Source organism: Aythya marila (assembly GCF_965140915.1).
Source record: "Aythya marila genome assembly, chromosome: Z".
Classification (NCBI taxonomy): Eukaryota; Metazoa; Chordata; class Aves; order Anseriformes; family Anatidae; genus Aythya; species Aythya marila.
This window is the reverse complement of record NC_139080.1, coordinates 8419363-8440415: the sequence shown is the minus strand read 5'-3', so window position 1 is coordinate 8440415 and position 21053 is coordinate 8419363. Positions and strand designations below refer to the sequence as shown.

The window sequence follows — 21053 nt, the reverse complement described above, 5'->3', positions numbered from 1 at the left end:
CCACAGAGAGTGACTCACCCCACACAGGCTCTTATTACACTGAGGGACTGAGTTTCTTGCTGCTTGAAGGTACCAGAGGAGAGGCTCTGTTGAGGACAGCCTTGATCCATAGGTGCTCTTTTAGATAGCGTGGGCTCCTGCTGTCAAGATCTTTGAAAACATGGAGTGGAGGTGATTTCCTGCTCTCCGGGAAAGCTGCAGCTGGTGCTGTTGCTCATAGCAGCCCAGGGTCACAGAGGGCCCAACATGGTCAGTTGTCCATGCCTGTCTAAGTGCTGAGTTATTCTGGGAGTAATGTCTTGGAGAGGTATGTCTGAGGTGGGGAATGGAAGGCTCCTCTGCCCACTAGCACATACTCTGCTCCAGATAGGAGCAGCATCACATGTCAGTGACAGTTTCTGAAAAGCGAAGAGCAAAAGCCAGATTTAGAGGCGCTGAGCTCAGACTCTGTAAGTATCCACGACTCTGAGGAGTGTAGGTTTCTGCAGTTAATTATCGATTCTTTGTGATCCATGCAGTAACGGGAGGTGATGGTTCATTGCCATATGTAGCAGTTGGTGACAACACCAGGACTGATAAAACTGGCAAACTACCCTGGAGAGTTCCTGAAAACAGCTTGTGAGTGCACAGGAGCATGACTGATAGGCAAAAGGAACTCTCCAGGATGATCAATGGGATCTGGGATGGCACTCTGCTGGAGCCTGGAGACCACACCTGATGGGCTTCCATATGGGATTCCATAAGGAATTACACAGCAGCACTGTGAGGGGACACCACATGATGTCAGGGAGAGCCACTTGGGGGTCTTCCTCCAGCACCCAAAGCCATGGCAGCAAAATGCATCTCCTAGGGTATATTGTGGCTCCTCCAATGTGCTAACACACAGAGCTCATGCTGTGATGTTCACTCACCCCTAACGGATGCAAATATCTCTTTGTGCATCCTCCTTGCTACAACTCACATCAGTGCAGATGGTTATTACAGCAGTACCTCTAGGCTCTGCCTGACTCTGCCAGACAAATTAAATAGGAGAGTTGCTCCTTGCTCCAAAGAGTTTATTATAACCAATTTGAAAAGGATGATATGGAGAAAGAGGGCAGATCATCTGTCCAGGTATATATCCTCTATCAACTGTCTTTATGCTAGTAGAGAAAAGGAAGAATGTATTTATGTTTCAGGCAGGTAAAAGTATCTCAGTCGTAGGAGTTGTGATGGTTGCTTCTTCACTGCAGCATGCTTGCATGTGCTTTTTTTTTTTTGTGGCTTAGACTCAAATGCAAAATACACGGGAAATCTGTGCAAATAACACCAAGGCCCTTTCCAGACAAACTTGTCTAAACAACATTTCCTAGTGCCAGCAGACCCGTTCTGCCTTGCAGATGGCGAGGAGGTCTCTGCAGCTGATTTGTGTGTGTGAAATCTTGTCCCCATCTTTGCCTCTGGACATGGCCTTGTTTCCCAGCAGGTGTCAGAGGTACATGAGGCAGGATTCAGGCTGGGAGGCTGCTGTGACACAAGGCTAATGAGGTGTGTTCTGGTCTAATTAATACTAACATATGGATGGAGAGGGTGAATGAGTGAGTGGCCAAGCCCCTGTGGCACAAGGGGACTTTCATTTTAAGGCTAGACAGATTTTGGCAGCATCTCTCACTGTTGATCCTTCTCATCCAGTCCCCTGCGAGACTCCAAGCAGCAGCAGCTTGGTATGACCTACAGCTCCCAAAATGGAGAAGAGGGCCTGGGAGCCACCACGTGTGGCCCTGGATCAGTTGTGTTTGGTGTCCCTCCTTGGCATCAAGCCACCCCACAGCCGCGCCAGCAGGTGGCTTAGAAAGCAGCCATGGAAGGAATATGCAAATATTTTTCAAAGGGACTTCATTTGCTCTCCAATGATGATCTGAAAGAGATGTTTTATTAAAACGTGCTTTATTAAAGGGGAGGAGGGTGTGAGGAGGGATTGGACTGGAACAGTGTAGTTGAGCAGGTAACTATAACGCAAGAAAGTGGCCCATGGCACTTATTAGTCAATCATTTACAGAAGCCATGAAATTATAATTTATGTATGCTGGAAAGGGAATACAACAGCCCATTTTATGACATTTTCTGTGCACAGCCATTCAATGATGCTCCAGTGACGCATTCATGTGGCATTTTTTCCAGATCTGATAATATTCTGGGCTCTAAGCAACTCTCCTATCTACACAGATTATTTTTTTTCAAGCATATTTCATGCACCTTTGTGCGTAACATAACATTGCTTTATGTGTAATTGCCTATTTTAGATCTCTATCCACTGTTTCTATCCTTTGCTTACGTTTGCCTCGGCTTATGATGCTATCAAGCGCTGAAAGCTAAGCAGGACTGATCCAGCAGGACGGGTCAGCGCTTGAAAGGGAACCCTCTGATTAACACTGAGTGCTGCGGAAAGTGGTGACAGCACCTGGGGAGGGATGCACTCCTTCCAGACAGACAGCGGGTTGGGTGGGACACTGAGCGTGGGAGCTCTGTCTTTGTTATGTAAGATACATGACTTGTCATCCAAGTCAACGCACTGGCTGACACTGTAGGAATCTTCTACAGGAACTGGAGTTTTCTTCCAGGCCGTGGGTTGTCAGCAGGCAGGGGATGATTTCTGGGCTGCTGTAGCCAAAGGATGTATCTTCATTCCAAGAAAGAGATGGCTATTTAGTTTTTATTATTATCCCTTATGAGTTGCCTGCTCTAGATGTGTAGACAGAATATTTAGACTTTGACCCTGCGTACAGATTAGGGTCAGTCTGTTAAGAACTTTAAGGTGATTATGATTTATTAACCTCCGTTTCTTTGTCTTGATTGATCTTGTTATTAGCAAGCGTGAATCAACAAATTCAAATCATAAACATCTTTTCTCCTCAGTGCTGACAACCTAGAACAAAACATGTTTTTGTCGCTGCTGGCTCTTGTTCTGCGCAGACACTGATCAGGGCAGGAGTTCTTCCATCCCACTGTTGCCTATGGGAACAAGGCATCTGTGATGGGTATTTTGGTGGTGCTTCCAAACAAGCTGGAGTCCAAAGAACTTGGGGTAACTGTATGACAGAAATAACAACGAACCAGAATGTATCCAAAGCTCTTGAACAAACATGTTTTGGGAGTCCAGCCGTAGTCCAAGCAGATTGTCTTGTGGTTAGGCATCTGTCTCCTCCCATACCACCCCGTGGCTACACACAACAAATATACTGTATCCCACAAAATTGCCAGTCATAAGATGTTCCCTTGGCTTCTTCTAGGGTGGATGCTGGTGTGGGTTTAAAAGAGGATTTATGAATTTGGGGGAGTTTGCTCACATCCAAAATCTGAGGCACCACCAGCATTAGGGAAAGGAGGGGTTGGGTGGGACATGGCAAACCCCATGGCACTTGTGAGGGAGCAGGACCCTGCCCCATCTGTGACCATGACGTGGAGGTGCCACATCTCCAGCTGCCACCTCCTGGGGCCATGCAGAAGGGACAAGGAGGTGCCTGTGCAGGCTGTCTGCTCCGTTAGCCTGCTTTCCCCTGCGAAGCACTATACAAACATCAAAGGCAATAAAATGAGATGAACAGGACCAAGTCAGTTATTTACTGCCCTAAACCAGGGCACGATTGTTCCCCATGGTGAGTTTTCAAGTGCCTTTTGCTTCTTGTCTGCTTTTAAATGACGCACACGACGTGGCTTCCTCCAGCTCCTGGGGGGGAAGGAGAAGAGGGACTCTACGTGGTGCAATAGCTCTCCCTCTTCTAAAGCTTTCACTTTATCTAAAATGCCACTGAATTGCTGCACTGCCGTAGGCATTACAGTGGGTGCTCTGGTGAGTGGAGGGAGCTGCTCTGCCGGCCTGACCTGTTGTGCTTGTGAAGGACACTCCTGCCTCTTCTTCGGGGGCCTCTGACCAGTGATGAAGTGGATGCTGAGATGTGCGTGACCTTGGCTCTCCTGAAGAGGAGGAGATAGCAACGAGGAGGTGGAGCTGATGGCAGATGATGGCCAATGCAGCACTAAGCCAAGGCAGGTGCTTTTGTGAGGATCACACAGCATGTTGTGAGTTGCAGAGGTCTCCCCTGCTCCCCACAGCTGCTCCTGAATGAGGTGTTGTGGTCACCCACTGGGGATGGGGAGCCAGGCAGGGAGAAGGAGTGACTGCCCAGGACTCATGCTGGTGAGCAGCAGAGCTGGGAATATGTTCTGGATGTCCTGATTTCACCTCAGGGCAACCCAGCAACTCAAGAGCGTGCTAGTAAAGGCTGCTAGTCTTCTGTTCCTGTGACTAGAGTGATGGACACCCTGTTCCAATGGACACCACAGTCAGATGGGCAGCAGTCAAGCAGACTGGTTGGACCCATAGAAGAGATCCTAGGTATGATGAGAGGAGCGTGTGTGAACAGAAAAAGATGTATTTCCCCAGATTTTTTTTTACAATCTCAAACAATTCACAGCTCAGGGAACACTCTTGACAGAAGGGCATCTGTGTTTAACAGCCACTGGTGTTTTTTTCCCTCCATGAATTCGTATAGCCATCTTTTGGTCCCTTTTTAGCATCTGCAACGTCCTGTGTCAAGGACTTGTAGAGATGAACTACATACCCCAGAGCACAAAGAAACAGTTTGAACTTATTGCTCAAGAGACTTGGGGTGAGCAGCCAAAGCCATGTGAGCAAAACAACATATTTCCTGGTAGACTCTATGAACTGGAGCAGCTGCTCCTGGAGGCACAGCTGCTCCTGTGCCTCGTGCTGCAGTTTGATGCATGCATGTTCAGGTGTAAAAAGTTACATCTAAAGGCTCGCAGACCTGTTAGGGGTTGGCTCTGTGTTGCTCCTGTGGCAGAGCCTGGAGGCTGTGTCGAGAGCAGGTGCCCATCATATCTATGCAAATCCACCCTGAGACAGCTCCAGTGAGCTTTCACACATTCACACTGGGGGTAGCTGCAGACCTTCTGCCATTCTCATTAGATTATAAATCAATATTTTGACCCCAATAAGTTTCCTATTAAATCAAAATTGTAAAGGTAATATGCAACAACTACTTCTTCACTAGGAAATGTCTGATACGAGTGTGTGTAAAAGCAAACTAAGGGACAACAAAGACAGGTGACAATATTTAGTATTTACCATGGGCTAGGAACACATGCACTGCATGTAACGACTAATGTGTGGTGCCATGTGCTTTGGGAAACAGCCTGCATGCTGGTGCCTTTGCATGACGTGGGCTGGTTTGTGGAGTTGCCAGTTTTTCTGCCGTGCAGGACTTGTGCTGGGAAACGATGTGAGCAAAGACAAATAACTCTTGTTCAGATGACACCAACAGACGGATTTTCAGCTTCTGTGGGGTTCTCTGGGTAAATGGCTTCCCACATAGACTGATGGGAAGCCAACAAGATCCACCATAGCTGGATCATATCCTGTCTCCCAAAACAGCATGAGAGCAGCTAAAGGGACTGTGGGAAGGCATAAGGGTGATGGGGTCTGAGCAATGCTGGGGCAAACCTCCACCCCTTTGCAATGCCTATAGGGCTTTTTGGGGCCCTGGAAGAGTCTGGGCAGTGTCCGAGGGGATTTGTGCATGTCTGCAAGGAATCTGCGGCATCTCCTCCCGGCCGTGATAGTGAGAGCTTATCGGGGGTTTCCTTCAGATGCCTTCACGTCCGTGCTGGCAGCAGCCCTCAAGGCTGAGAAAGCTGGCCTGGCCACCCACTCCCTGGCCTTCCCCTCCCTGAAAAGAGAATAAGGACAAATCCCCCATGGCAGGTATTGCTCATACTGGATGCTATTTGGGCACCCTATGGCTGGTGTGATACAGAAGAACAAGGTCTTGCTGCTGGCACCTGGGGGCCTGGGGCCGATATAGGGCTCTTTGTTAGGACCACAGATGCATTTATCTCTCTCTGAAAAAAATTGGTTCCTTATTCTTTTCTTGCAGCCTAATCTTTAGTTTCTGATTGAACTGCAAGTTCTTCAGAGCTGAGCACAACTAACCTTCAGGAGGCTTTACCTACACACCAGCCAGCCACCTCCCAGCACCTCACAGCATCTTTTATACGTCAAAATATTACAGAGACTCTTTTTTCTGTGTCCCTAAACCAAATACAGCCTTTGGCAGAAGTGACCAGAAGTTATGTCCAGCTGAAGGTCCTGTGAAATTAGTTCAGTTGCTTTGGGTCTAAGTCACCATGGTGTTGCTCCGATATGCACAAAATCTGAGGTGACATTTGCTGATTATACATCTGGGCATTGATTAGTGCTTTCACACTCCTTATTCAATTCACCTGGTGCCTCTCCTCGAGCCTGCAGCTGTTCCCCTTTAACATCTCCCTTCCAGAGCATGGGTGCTCACAGAAAAAAACCTGGCTCCTGTTATCTCCAGAGTGGTGATGCCCTGTGGTTTCCCCAGCTTTCACCTTATCTGTGGATTGAAAACAGACCCAAGCAGGCAGCTTGAAGCTCAGGGGGAGTGTTTGCACCCTCAGAGTCTGCTGGTCTCCTCATGGGGCCTGGGGGAGACCTGCAGTGTAGGCTGGGGGTGGTCCCACGCAGAGGGACATGGTGGGAGCCTGGCCCTAGCAGGCTGAGGGAATATGATGCTCATGGTGTGTGTCAGGGATGGGCAGGGTTTGGGGGACAGCAGCAGGTGGGGAGCTGGCAGGACCTCAGCTGATATCCCACAGGTACTCTAAGTCTCCTGTGGTCTTCACTGAAGCCTGAGGTGTCCCTGTGCCTTGCTTTCTGTCTCTGTTAAAACTGAAAGGAGGCTTTCAGACTCTACCGGGTCAAGGGCTTTGTCCAGGAGAAAGCTGGTGAGGTCCCTCACAAATCACCGTGCTGTACAGCATATAAAAATAACTCTTTTCTGCCTGAAAAGCCAGATGGAGGGCAGGATGGCCCACCACAGAGAAGGGGGAGGTAAGGATGGGGAGAACCCCAGTGCCCTTCACTCTGTTGCCCAACAATGGGGTGAGCGCTACCCCAGGTGACCCCTTCCTAGACAGCCCTGCTTGATCCTTAACGAGCAGCAAAAGCCATATAATTCCCCTCCTGCTGACACCACCACGCCATGGATTACCTCTGGCTCAGTGAGCGTTTGCGTTTGCGTTCTGGGGCAGGGAGGCACTGCCCAGCCAGCCCCATGCTCTCAGAGGGGGAAGCAGATGGCTACAGGCCGGAGCAGGAGCCCACCTTCGTGCAGCCACATCCCTCCACCTTCAGTCATCCCTCCTGCCCGGAAAGGTAAGACCTAGTCTTGTTTTATGGAAAAGGGGTCCACGTAGAGAATGAAAATTAGTTGTGCGATGTGGGCCTCAGTTGCTCCGGAGGCTGGAGTTAGAAACTGTGGTGGCTCAGTGTTCAACTGGGGTGGGAAAGGCAGAGACTGGGAACTGAGAGGGCTGTGTGACCAGGGCAAGTGCTTGGCAAAGTCCCCTTAGGGCCATCTTGGAGCTGATGGCTTTCAGTGTTTCCTTGGTGAAAATGAAGGGATGGGTGCGTTGGTGGGATGTGTGGGGGATGCACCTTCAGCCAGCTTCAGGGCAAGGGGCAATGAGGTGCAGGGTCAGAGGCCACTTGCCAAGCCATGGAAACTGGTGTCCTGGAAGTGGGAATGCTGCTAATATTATAGAGAGCAAAGCCATCTGTTGAGAGATGAATATCAGGTGTCTCCGTGACTTGCACAGTGCCTGCCACCTGCAGAGGAGAGGAGGAGGTAGATGCTGAGCATTAGGTGGGAGATCACGGAGTGCAGGTGCTATGGGGTACATTGAGTGGTGTCTGTCATACCAGTGCTGTATGAGTCTCTCTAAGACATGACCATGCCTAATTCAGCTTCCATGAGGTCAAGGAATCTGGTTCAGCATTCACCCTTCTACTAGTGCACTCTGAGTGCGGCCTGATCAGGGAATGCAGTCACAGCCATGTGGCTCAGGAGCCCCAGGATCAGGCCCTGGCCTTGCTTCTTGAAGGAGCCCGGAGATGTCTTGGTGCCAGGGCTGACCCTGTCTTCATTTAGGCTGATGGAGGAGTGAGCAGTCCTTGTCCACGGTGAGGAGCTCCTCTGCTGTCTGCTCACGCAGCCTTTGGGGAGAAGTTAATGCTCCACCAGCAGGGCTGAAGCTAATGGACTGGCAATGTTCCAGCTGTTGATTAGTGCAATTAAGAGATAAATGAGCTTCTGGGTGCAGAGGGAATGTCCGCTGTCAAACTCAGTGAGAGAAGTTTCTCCTTGCATGACAGCCACGGAGACAGAGTCCGTGGTGGGGCTTGTCCTTTGTGGGGTTGCTCTGGCAGGACCCTGGATCTTCAGCACAATATGGATCAACACCTGCACTGCAAGTGGGCCTCAACTGTGCCAACATTTTCCTCTCTAAACTGGGACTTTCCTCTGCAAACCAAGACCTTTACTGAAAGTGCACCTGCCTTAGGGAAGAAAATGGGTTTGGTTTAGCAGGTGGTTGCTTAATGTGCAGTGGGAAACTCGGTTAAATCTCTGTAGGGCTAATGTTGAGTGAAGTTTCAACATGTTCAAGGTAAACATCAGGAGGCAGTGCAGAGCTAAGCGTGAGCTGCTGCCCTGACAAACCTTATAGGACAGCACCTGTAAGAAGTGAGTTAACTCATGACTGTGATGGGGTAATGCTGGCACATGAACAAATGGCATTGACAATTTGTCTGGAAATGAGAAGAAAGTCTCTAATCCTCACAGCAGCGAGTCCTGGTAACAGGCTTCCACCAGGAGGAGTAGGGGCAAAAAGCACTTAACCCTAAAACAGAGCCTGATCAGGCTGTGAAAGGGGAGAGGTGACATGGCCACTTATGTGGGTAAGGGACTGTTGTTGATGACCCCAGAGATCCTCGTCAGCCCCGCGGGTAAGTGAAACCAAGCAAGCAGAAACAAGCCATGTTGGGCGACCGGCAGATCTTCGCTCCCCAGCCCTCGGCTGACTCACCCGCCGTTGTTTGCACTCGCTGGGGATCACCACATCTGGATGCAGATAGGAAGGGCAGCCCGGCTCACCCGGTGGCAGGCACCTCCATGGGTGTGTACATCAGAGCTGATCCCTCCATGTCCCCACTGCAGGCACCAGAGGGATCTGCCACCGTGACTCATAGGTCTGGCCTCCGATGCTTATTTTTCATGGGGATGAACTGCCCTTTGGAGCTGCCTGTTTTTTGCTGCTAATGATAAAGTGGAGACTGACAGGCTCACTCTCACATACTTGCATTTTGCATGCTGGTAAAGCAGAGGTGCTCTGTCCTATAGGACTTGCAGAAAGATTTTATTTTTTTTTTTCGTTTCAGTCCTTGAACATTGGTGGATTACGTTTCTTTATTGTATAAATGTGTATTAAAAAAAACAACCAACCAATCAAAAAAAAATAAAGGGTTCTCATGTTTTCAGCAGCCAACACAGGAGCCCATCTGAACACTTTTAAGTGAGAAATTAATGCCTCAGTGCCATCTTGTGGAGTGACCTGTGTAGGGAGGACAGGCAGTGGTGAGAGGCACGTCCAGTGCCATACTCCTCCAGCTGTGATCAGTGATGCCAGTCTAGAAGCATGCTGGAGTTTTTAGGGGATTTGATGGTAATTTCAGTGATCATGCTGCAAACACTGTCACTAAACCAAAGATTTCTTTGGTTTAAAAAAAAGTAATTTTTTTTTTTTTTTCTGGAAAGAGCACAAGTCCGTGGGTTCCTATAAAATTCCTGTCCATTTTCCAGCCCAGATGAGAATATATAGATGCTTATATTTAATTCTCGAATGCAAGAGACAAACCTTTCAGAGACATAGCAGCTATCTTGTTTGTGAGGGAAAGGAATCCACTCGAAGGGCCCCCTCAGATCCAGGGGTGAGAAGTGAAGCTGTATGTCCAGCTGTGACCGACTCACACCCTCATCCATCTGAGAAATCCCATGAGATCTCCAGGGCTTACTCCTGTCCATAAAACCTGTCCCTGCTGCAAGACAGACAATCATCTGTGGAGGTGAGAGGAGAAGCAGCTTCCCAGGTTCTGCCATACATCTGTCAGTGTCCTCTGTGTGAGAGAAAAGCTCGTGAACTTTCCCACTGCAGAGGGAAGCAACACCAAGGACAGCATGAGCAGAGCACTGCGTCCCCATCAGGGCAGCTTCTGGTAACTGTGCCGGAGCTATGCACTGTGCTCCTTCCAGAAAAACGCTGAGAGCTGCAGCAGGCCGAGAGAAAGGGGAAGAAAAACAGTCAAGGGCCAGACACAGCTCATGGAAAAAGGTCTTGAGAGTTTAAAAGGATGTGCTTAAGCACGAGGTTGTTGAAAGGGCACTAAAACCTTTTTGCAGTGGAGAGGTAAGAGCACCTGGTAGGCAGGGAGATGAGCAGAGGGAATCGGGAGGTGGAGGAGGAATCAGGAGCATGAGGACTCTGCTCTGGCACCCAGACAAGGCTGGAGGTGCCCATCTCTTGTTCCTCGAGACTAGTCTCTCCTGGCCCCACAGGAGAGGAGGGGCTGGGGACTGGTGGGGAGGCTCTTGGTAGCAGGGAGCCACAGGCTCAAATACTCAACCTGAAGCAGTGTTCAAGGCGTTGTTTTTCCCAGACACAGACAGGTGCACATCAGCTTCAGGCAGTGTCCTCACCACAGGCTGGGCTTGAACCAAACAGCCCTGCAAAGCACCAACAAACAGTCCTGATCCTACCTGCTGCAAAACTACTGGTGCCCAACCACCAGCTAGTGGGTTACAATGCGGAGGAGGACAACCAAAATTCCTGTTTGATGCCTGTGAAAAAGGCTATGGAGAAATAGAGGGGCTTTAGGAACACGCCAAGGCTATCTACAGCTCCATTGGTTTGGAAATAGGCTTCCCCTGGGCACAGGCGCAGAGTTTGCAATGCTCTGGTAGCAGAAATGTTGCATCCTTGCCCATTAGTTTTAAAAGGATGTTGTCTGTGTGTGGTAACGTCGAAGCTAGCAGCTATTTTATTGGCTTGTTCATCTTTAACCAAATGAATGAAGGTGTCTGGGGGTGAAGGAAGGTTGCCAAGTTTCAAAGGGTAACTTAGCTCAGCGCAATGAAGTGTGCTGTCACAACAGGAGCTCCTGTGACCACAGGCTGGAGCCGGAGAGGAGAATGCTGGAGAAGATTCAGAAGATGCTCGTGGTTCGTAGCCCGACCATCAGGGAGCTGCTGGCAGAAGCACTGGGGATGTACATCCTGATGGTAAGGAGGAGATGGGCCCAGGTGTGTGTGTGTATGTGTGTGCAGGGTGGGTAAGCATTTGCAGCAGCAATGTGCAAGGTGAGTGGTTTCCTACTGCATCCTCAGGGTTGCTCAGAGCTGCTTGTTACTCTCTCTGGTGGTGCCAAAGGTGGTACTTTTCTCCACATTGTACTGGAGGGGATGGCATGGGCTGGACAGGTGCCCGCAGCCATCAGGGTCCTGCACAGGGTTGGGAGCTTGCTCCTCTACCACTGACAGCCCCTGCAAAATGAGAACAGCGTGCGTCCAGCTTCCTGATGGGGGTGCTGGGGCAATGAGCATCTGTGAAACTCTCTGGAGCCACAATCCATCGTTAGAAAACTTAATTACCAGGTGTAAAGCACGTTGGGGTTTTGGTTATGGTTGCCTCATGCTGGCAAAAGAATAGTGCTCATCTCAAATCATACAGAAACTCCCAGCTTGCCTGAGGGGTCTCTTGCACAAAGAAAAAGTGAAACCGTTTTGAGCTTTTGGGCTGCTTGGTGGTGCTTAGGGGAAGAGGCTGAGAAAGGCAAGAGAGATCGCTTTGCAGTCAGAATTGATCCCTGTGGTGGTGACATGCCCACTGGGATCAGAGCTCTCGTGTGTCGGACCAACACTGCCAAATGAGATCCTCTTCCTGCTGAGGCTCAGTATCTGCCTGTGCCAGTTTACCACACCTGGACTTAGCCTGTAAGTGCTTCTGGGCTGAGAGCAGCCTTTTGGGCTGGACAGAAGATGGGGAAGTTATCTGAGTAATCCAAATAACTCATACTTGGAGGTTTTCCTAGGAAGAGGATAAGATTTGTATAAGCATGTGGGCCCTCTGCCACAGCTATCTGCGCAGATGAAGGTGTTTTATTTTCAAGGGCAACAACTGCATGTGCAGAGGATGCTTGCTTCTTACCTCATCTTACTGCACATCTAGCCCCTCAGTGTTCACTCCTGCTGCACAAGTAGTTTTGGGTGCATTGAAAATTGGAGTACAGACACCTGAGACTCCTCAGCAGGAGCTGAGCAAACCATGGTTTCTTCTATCCCCTTCGGGTTTGGGTGCTGGAGCTCCCCAGGTGATAAAAAACAAGTGTGGGGGCCACGCCAGGGATGTCTGTAGGACACAGCATACTGAGGAGACATTTCTCTGCACTCAGGACAGCCCGAGGGAGATTTTGGAGCCTTCAACTCATGTCTGCTCTTACCTCACTAGACACCGTGAAGGAACAGAGAAGGAGGACAAGTAGCACCGAGCATCCCAGTGCAGCATCCAGCATCCGACCCTTCAGCAGCCCCCTGGCCCTTGCTGCAGCTGGAAGTGTGCTGGGTGCATCTCCAGGACTCCTGGCTGGCTGCTGTTTGGGTGGTAGCACACGGACCGTGCCTCTTGTTTTACTGAACAGGCAATGCTCATAAAAGAGGGAACCAGACAGCAGGAGCAAGTGGCATGAGGAATGGGGAGGTAGGAAAAAAAGGCAGTTTTGGGATTGTGAGGATAGAAGAGGTGACCAGAGGTTTGGATCTGTGCTGAAAAATAGATTCTCTGGCCTGGCCGGGTCTCCTGCCCTGCCCTCTCTGCACTGCATGCAGTCCTGCACAACCTGAGCTTTGTGCATTTGGCTTCTCCTGGATGTGGCTTTGAACAAGCTCAGAAATGAGTGGGGAAAGTTTTTGTAAGGGCTTTGCAGATGCTGGAGGACATCCCAGGTGCTGCTGTTTTTGGGGCTTTTGCTGAGGTAGGCTGAAAGAAAGCCCCATGCTGTAGCTGTGTGTGGCGCAGAGTGTGGTCTGTGTATATGAGAGATAAGAAGAGTGTCTGTGGGTACCAGGGGATTTGGGTGATGTCTGAAAGGGAAGAGGGAGAGCAGACACATGAGATAAAACCTGGATCCAGGCAGAGCAGCCAGTAAAGATCTGAATCAAAACAGGAGAGGCCAGAGCAGAAGTTAGATGGTGCAGCACATAATGACTCTTTTCTTGGAGGGGCATGATACCCTGAATAAACACTGATGCAGTCCAAGGTACAGGATATGCTCTCCAAGCCCTAAGTGGTTGGAAAGGCAAAGATCTCAAGAGATGCTTTGTCCTTCTCCAGATTTGAGTGCAAGAGCTGTGCAAGAATTGATTTTTCCACCTTCTGACCACAAAGAATGAATGAAATAGAATTTACTTTCAGGCAATTTCTTAAATATGTCTTTTCCTGCTGGAGAGTGTTTACATTTCTTTTTAATTTCTTTCCCAGTCCACTTTCAGTCACTAAAAAAATATTGAAACCTTGGTTGTTTTCAAACTGAAAAGTATATGTGTCAAAAGGAAAAGTCCAACCAGAATTTCTTTCCTTTTTTTTTTTTTTTTTTTTTGTTTTTTGGCTGGAGCAAGTTACCAAAATTAGAGTTGAGTTTGGCAAACAGCTGTGTGTTGCCAAACTACATTTTTAGTCAGTAAATTGTACACCGGGAAAAGAAAGACGTGCATGCAGCTGTGGTGACACTCCCCAGGCTCACGTCCCAGGTTGTGGACACAACGTGCCACCGTGTGTGAGTGTCCCTGGACATCAGGGTCTGGGGTTTGGCTCCTCACACCCAACGCAGAGCAGAGTTTGGTGTGATGGAGTACCCACCAATACGGAATACCAGGCACCCAGTCAATTTGGCAGCAATTTGTCCCTAACTGTGGACACTTTGGAGTCTTCCCATCCATGGAGGTTTGTTAGTATTTCAGAAAAAGTGGCAAGGAAGCTCAGCCCACCATAGCAACAACACTACTTCTAACACTCCTTTCTCTATTTTTCCATGCACTAGGTCTTTGGCTTGTCTTCTGTGGCACAAGTGGTGCTAGGAAAAGGAGAATTTGGGCAGTATGTGAGCATCAATTTGGCATTTGGCATTGGAGTCACCCTGGGGATCCATGCAGCTGGAGGAATCTCTGGTGAGTAGGACACCTGAGCATCATTTTTATGTCCCCTAAAGGCCACAGGCATTGGGGCAGCAGGAGTGGGCTACAGCGAGGTGGGTGATGGCATGACAAGGAGAGGCTTTGTCCTCACCACCAAAAAATGCAGTCCCGCAGTCCCCAGAGAAGAGCAGAGCAGGTCTGGTGAACCGTAGCCAGTGTCAGCCTTGTGATCCAGTGGTCACAGCCAAGTCCTCGGTGGGGTGACAGGTCTGAGGTCAAGCCAGGGGGTCGTGGTGGCACAGCGGGGTCAGGAGCAGCAGGGGACAAGGCATACCTACAGTATGCTGACCCCAAACGCATGTCCTGAGCCGAGATAGTGCATGGGTAGGTGCCCCAGGTGAGGCTCTCACAGCTCAGCGCTGCCCAGTAACAAAACCAAACTGGGCACAGGCAACCAAGTGCCCAGGGTGGTCTGAGGGAAGAAGCTACAGAGAGGGACTGCGGAGAAGGGTGGTCCCAGGTTGGCCATGAGAGGAATCAGATCCTGTTGGTGCACTCAGTGCTCTGCCCATGTGGGGCAGAAGGTACAACAGGTATTCTTGAGACTCTGCTCACCGGTGGGCATGGACAGAGGGAAGTGGGACAGGGAAGAGCACAGATGCAGCCATGCCCTCTCCTTGCAGTCAGAGGAGCCACATTTCAGCATTGCCCATGCTAGGCACTTGGGAGCCATCAGAATGTGGCCCAGGGAGATCTGAAAACATGCTGCCAATATGACTCATGGGGAAGTAAATCATTTATTGCAAAGGAAAGCTTACTGCTGATGTTGCAACAAGGAGTAGTATGGAAATTTTCTCCTTATCACCCACGCCCAGGCACATCCCACCCCCCCATGCAAACTCAGGAGGTGGTATTTCAGGAAGTGTTGTTATGGGGCCATAGGGTGATCTCTCTCACATGACAGAGCATTACCTTTGCCTTGTGCAATTTCTGCATTCATTTGCACCAAGTGAAGTGATTAAGGGCTCTAGTGGGCAGAAAATTAAAGCAAGTCCTTGCTCTTGAACTGCTGGGGCACAAAGGTGTCCAAGGCTGGAGCTGGCTTTGAAGGGAAAGTTTTTCCATGCAGACATCCAGCTCCTAGTCTCACTGCCCATCTAGAGCTGGTGGATATGCCCCAGGGAAAGCGGGCTGAGCAAAGAGGGTCCTGGGTGACATTTGAGATGGAGCTGACCTGCTGAGGAGATGGGAGATCTCAGCTCAGCTACCAACAGGATGGCAGTAGAACCAGTGTCAGGGCTCCTTGATGTTGCAATTTGGATTCACTTGTGTCACAAGATGCTTTTTTTGATCTCTGAGGTGGCTGGTCATGCCCACAAAGGATCAAAGAAAGTTGGAAAAAAAGAAAGGGGGGGGGGCGGGGTCTGTGTGTTGTCTCCCCCCCAGTTCAGCTGTGATTGTGGGATGGCAACAGGTGGTACATGCGCTTTCACCTCACTCTGTCCTGCACTTTGATGAGATAATATCTGGATCTTACCCCTCTCTGAGTCTGGACAAGGAGAAGGCCACTAAGATTGGAGCATTTGCTGACCTCTGAAGATGCACAGATGCCAAGCATTTGATCCCTTCAGTTCAGGACAGGAAAAAATAAAAAATAAAAAATAAAAGAGGGTCTGTCTATCAGATCGTTTCAGAAACTCTTCTCATTGTTTGGGATATGTCTTATCTATCTGTACCCATATAAAAGGTGTGTGATGAGTCTAAGATTTGGGCTCTCTTTACGTTGAACAGTGGCAAGCCCATACAGGAGGGGACTCATGCCATGCCAAGAGAGGGGTCTCTGACAGGCGAGATGACCAGCTTTCTGGAGGCAGCCTGTGGTCTACAGAGAGCTAAGCAGAGGATGTCTAACTCCTAAAGGACTGGAGCTAGGAGCTCTCTCCCCTGCACCATTCAACTGCCCAGGGGAAACGGGTCAGCTTGGCATCTGCGCAGGAGGGAGACCCTGCCCAGGGAGAGCCTTGGAGCTTGATTCTCTGAGGTCTCTCTACTCTGGGGCATGGGGCATGCCCCAAAAATGGTGCACCAGGGCCAATGACACTCTCTTTTGTTGTGATTTTTGCAGGAGCTCATCTGAATGCTGCCATCACTATCATGCACTGCATTTTAGGAAACCTCCCCTGGAGAAAACTTCCAGCTTATCTGCTCGGCCAGTTCCTGGGCTCCTTTCTGGCAGCAGCCACCGTCTTTGGCACCTACTATGGTATAGCCGTATCTTTATCACTGGGGTTGCTGTGGGCACCTTTTCAATCTTAACTTGCAGGTCATCAAAAATCTGTCCCTTTGCAGTCCTCAGCATTATATCTCAGTGACACTGTTAAGCTCTTGGCTTGTGGGACAGACTTTTATAGTTCAAGGCCAGGCAGGGCACAGATATCTCTGGGAAGGATTTCCTGGAGAACACAGCTCCTTTTGCACAGGGCATTTTGTTTGCCTTTTGTTTCCAAGGGCCTGCAAGGGCTTAAGTTGGATGCACCAACAAGTGTTAGGCACAGCCAGAGCTCTGTGGTCTGTGGCAAATAAGACAACAGCCACTCGTGTTTATGAGCTGTTAGCAGAAGACCCAGCACCAGCATGTCTCAGTCCCTGTCAGAAGGACGGAGGCCTCCCAGTGCATCCAGACCAAAGTCTGAGGGTGACAGATATCAGTCAGATCATGCCCTGCAAGGGGTGTGTTGACTCCATCGTATCTGTCACTGCCTCTCTCCCCCTTTGTGTCTCCGCTGGCTGCAGCGGGTGGTCTTGGGAACGTGCCACGTGTGATGAAATCCACGCTGCCCACTGTGCTGACTCCCCTGATTCCCATTTCTCCCAGATATTCTGTACGACTACAGCAAGGGGAACTTCACGGTGACAGGACCGACTGCCACAGCGTCGATCTTCTCCACTTACCCTCATCCCTGTATGTCCTTGCTGGGAGGCTTCTTCACAGAGGTGAGTGGAGACAGCTGAGGTGTGCTAGGAGAAGGTGGGTGGTAGCAGGCTCTGGAACGGGGCTGGTACAAAGGACTCGCAGGTCTGTGTGTGCTGACACGGTCACAACCTCTACTCTGAGGAGCCCTCTGTCCAGGCAGAAGCTTGTCAGATGGTGTTCAAGGTTGGTGGAGCAGGAGGACAGAAACCATGTGGTCTGAGGGGGGTAAATTGCTTAGGCCATGGGAGAGGCCTAAGCAATTTAAGCTCTGCTGAAGAGGGCATTAACTGAAGGAAAGATCCCAGTGTCAGCCCTCATCTGCATGGTCCCTTGAGGTGGCATGGGAGAGCAAAGAGCTTAGCAATCTTGCAAACACCTCTGCAGGTCCTGCTGCTGTGGGGCCAGATCTGCTCCTGCAGGCAGCTTTCCTTGCACACTTCCCAAGCAATGGGAAAATCTGAAGCTGAGCAATGGCAGAAACCACCTCCTTTGGGCTCTGCTCAGTTCCGTGAACTCTCCTTAACCTTTCTGAATCCTACGTCTGCTCTACACTCTTAGGCAGCTCTGCTGGCTGCTCCTCACCCACAGAGATGGCCTGGGGCTGCTGTCACAGGAATACAGCCTGTCTGGATTGAACCTCTGGGGGTTTGAACAGTCAAGCTTAGACTGCATACAGTTAATTCCCAGCATATAACACAACATCCAGATGCCCAGAAACGAGAGGGGGATGCCTCGGGGAATGTGGAGCATCCCTGAGTGTGTCCCAGTGCTACAGGAGAAGGAAGAGTCACTATCAGTTCAGATCTGAGGAAGCTCGTGTGTTTGTTTCTGAGCTGGTGAAGCTGTGCCTGGATGCTATGAGGAGGATGGTGAGAGCTGGAGAGCCACCAGACGGGCTCCTGGTTGCTCAGCACCCTGCGGAGTGTGCAGACACTGCAAGGCGTTGAAGGCACAAAGACAATGGCAAGGCATTGCCAAGAGGTACAGGGTTTGTGCTCTTGCCAGCATCTCTGCAGCCCAAGGCTCTCCAGGTACATCTTCTGAAGCAGAAAGAGACAGGAGTCATCGTGTCCATACAAACAAGAACTATTGATGTACTGGGCACTGCAGATCTATTGTATTGTCACAGATGGGAGACTGTTTCCCAGATGAGAATCTGGTCTCTACCTTGACTCCAAAAAGGGCAGATGCAGCAAGCTCTATGATACCTCTCTCCTGCTAGGGAGGATCAGATATGTCCTGTAAGCAGATTGTTATGGCTCTGTCTGTTGGACAAAAGGTGCTTAAAATAACCTTTGCCCTTAAATTGAAAGGTGGAGGGAGATGACAGTTCTGAGAAGCTCGTATCAGTCCTAGAGCATTTTTCTTGATGAAGTGGAGGCATTTTTTTCTGGGAAATGAGTTAGTCTTTTCTTCAGCATCACCTATGCAGCAGGAATAACATAGGGGTCCTCCCTGACTTGATCAGGCCATGAATCCCACCTGCTCTTTCAGTCTGGAAAATCTCTGAGTGGGACCCTCCTGCCTTTGCTGTTCTCTCTCCTGACCTGTTTCCCCTTTCCTGCTCCTGCAGTTTATGGCGACGGTGATGTTAATCTTGGGCATTCTGGTCATCCACGATGAGAAAAATAACGCAGCCCTGAAAGGCACACAGGCCATGCTCACGGGTATCCTGGTCCTGGGCATTGGTATGGGGATGGGAATGACCACAGGCTATGCCATAAACCCCTCCCGGGACCTGCCCCCAAGGATCTTCACAGCAATTGCTGGCTGGGGAGTGGACGTCTTCACGTGAGTGACCTGTTTTGCTTTTACATTGCCCAGCTCACAAGGAGAGGAGCTAAGCCCAAGAGAAAACAGTCATGGAGCCTGTGCACAATTGGAGTGCAAGCCTGGTTCTCAATGGGTTAGGGTCTCGCTAAGGAATTTTCTTTAGACCAAGTGACACAATCAAGTGGGTTCTCCTTTTCACAGAAGGGTTGTACATAGAGAAGCCCCATGCACTGGGTACACATAATTTGGGTTACATCAATTTTTCAGTGCTGGATTCAGCTTGACATTTGAATACCTCAGTTTAGCCACCAGGAACTAAGGAAGTCTAACCTTAGCTAGAGATTGAGCTGGTTATCGCAGTGTCTGGAGAGCCAGAGTGGTCTGGCTCACCAGATGCCTCTTCTGTGTTTTGTTTCAGGGCTGGAAATTACTGGTGGTGGATCCCAGTCGTAGCTCCAATATTGGGAAGCCTTGTTGGTAGTTTAGTCTACAAACTCTTCGTTGATATTCACAATCAATCTGTCCCGGAAAGTGGAAATGAGAAAGGACAGCCAGCTATAGAGACTTCTACGCTGTGATGGCCACATGCTCCCTGGAAAGGGTCTGACAGCGAAGTCGAGGTGGACACATGCACTGACAGCCAAAGGGTAACCATGTGGGTAAGGGATGTGCAACAGCACTGCTGGAGCACACACGTTTCTCACCCTGCAGGTGGAGAAATGAGAGAGTAGCTTACAATAAATCTATTCTGCTTAACCAGACAAACAGGGTCTCTAAGACACTGGGCACACCTGAGTAGGCTAGAGCTGTCTATGACCTGAAGAAATTATTCAATCTCCCTGAGCAAAAATCTACCAAAAAAAGAAAAAAAAATCACATTCTGGAGAAAAAGTACAGCTACAAGACTTCAGTTACCTGTAAGTTCACAGCAATCAAAATACAAAATCCAACAGGGTTAGAATTAAAAATTAGTCCTACACAGTGGCAGAAACAACTTAATTGAAGAAATTTTGATCTGGACTATTCTTTTTGTAAGAGATAGGAGATATTACATTGATGAATCATGAGATTAGATTTGTTTCTGTTTGCTAAATCTGCCACCGTATCTATGATCCAGTTTGTTAGAACAGAGAAGAGCAAAGGTGGTCTGAAAAAGAAACGTGGTGGCTTTTTTTTAAATTTTTTTAATAATTTGTTTTCTTTTTGGTCTAAATACTAAGGAAGCACTAGCAAATTAGTAAATTACAAGGTCTCCTGAATCCTGGTATGACATGCTGGAACAGGCTGCTGTGTTTTGTGCTATGCTGGTGTGATGGAACCAGGTGTGTTACTGATGAGTGAGACTTCAACTACCAACTTATGACAGGGTTCAGACAACTTCTGTGGCAGCATCTCCAAACACTGGGAAAACAAACAATCAAAAAAAAAATCAGAAAACCAGCAAAACCTTTTGTCTACTCTGAAAGCAAGAATAACATGGGAAGATACTGATGTACTCCTTGCATGAATTCTGCCACCTCCATCTGACTGAGGAAATAGGCTTGCAAGTTTGGAGCATCGTTGGAGTAAATGTAAAACATTGTCAGAAGCTGCCTGTCCCCAGGCTAACATTTCTGGGGGCTAACATTTCAGTGATAAGGCTAACATTTCTGGGGGCTGCTTAAGCAAGTACGTTCCATATATCAAGCGTATGACTGTGGTTCCGGGGCTGGGTACCACAAAGACACAACACAGGACTCCACTGTAGGAAATGACAGAATATCACTGTTTCACAGAATTATGAAAACTGGCACTTACTGGCTTTAACAATCATTCACATTACGCTATTAAATGGACTATTACTGTATTACTGTCACATGGGGGTGGATGGTAGGTGTACTGACATCTCTGTTTCTTCATTAGAGTTGACCTTTATTAGTAGAGCAGCCCCAGAAGATCTTTACTTGGCACAAGGTGCACATCAGCCTAAGAGGGCTGAAGAGCATTAAAGGATTTTTCTCTTGTGCCGGGGGATGGCGGAGGGCAGCTGCTAGGCAAGCCCTGGAAGGCTCTTTGAGCATTGACAGTGGTCCCTGGGTAAGTGCTGGAAGCCAGCAAAACATGTTAGAGTGAAGCTGGATGGCTCCAGAAATTTTGAACAGTGAACATACAATGGAAATAGAAAAACTAGTTCACAGAGATGAAGAGACTTATCTGTG

General features: G+C 49.2%; 1 protein-coding gene across 1 annotated transcript; it reads left to right on the top strand.

Moving 5' to 3' along the window:
- The first annotated feature begins 11074 nt into the window (after nt 1-11074).
- On the top strand, nt 11075-19436 carry LOC309889996 (aquaporin-7-like). Its single transcript, XM_082783318.1, has 6 exons — nt 11075-11201; nt 14015-14141; nt 16234-16371; nt 16984-17102; nt 18656-18873; nt 19274-19436. The coding sequence occupies exons 1-6, from the start codon at nt 11112-11114 to the stop codon at nt 19431-19433; spliced, it is 852 nt and encodes a 283-aa protein (XP_082639444.1). The 5' UTR covers nt 11075-11111; the 3' UTR covers nt 19434-19436.
- The last annotated feature ends 1617 nt before the right edge of the window (nt 19437-21053 follow it).

What these genes read in the sequence shown, in the direction of transcription:
- LOC309889996 (XM_082783318.1), top strand. Translation starts at nt 11,112, where the DNA reads ATGCTGGAGAAGATTCAGAAGATGCTCGTGGTTCGTAGCCCGACCATC. An exon ending in TGCAGCTGGAGGAATCTCTG is followed by an intron (nt 14,142 to 16,233) that starts GTGAGTAGGACA and finishes TGATTTTTGCAG; the next exon opens with GAGCTCATCTGAATGCTGCC. An exon ending in TGGGAGGCTTCTTCACAGAG is followed by an intron (nt 17,103 to 18,655) that starts GTGAGTGGAGAC and finishes CTGCTCCTGCAG; the next exon opens with TTTATGGCGACGGTGATGTT.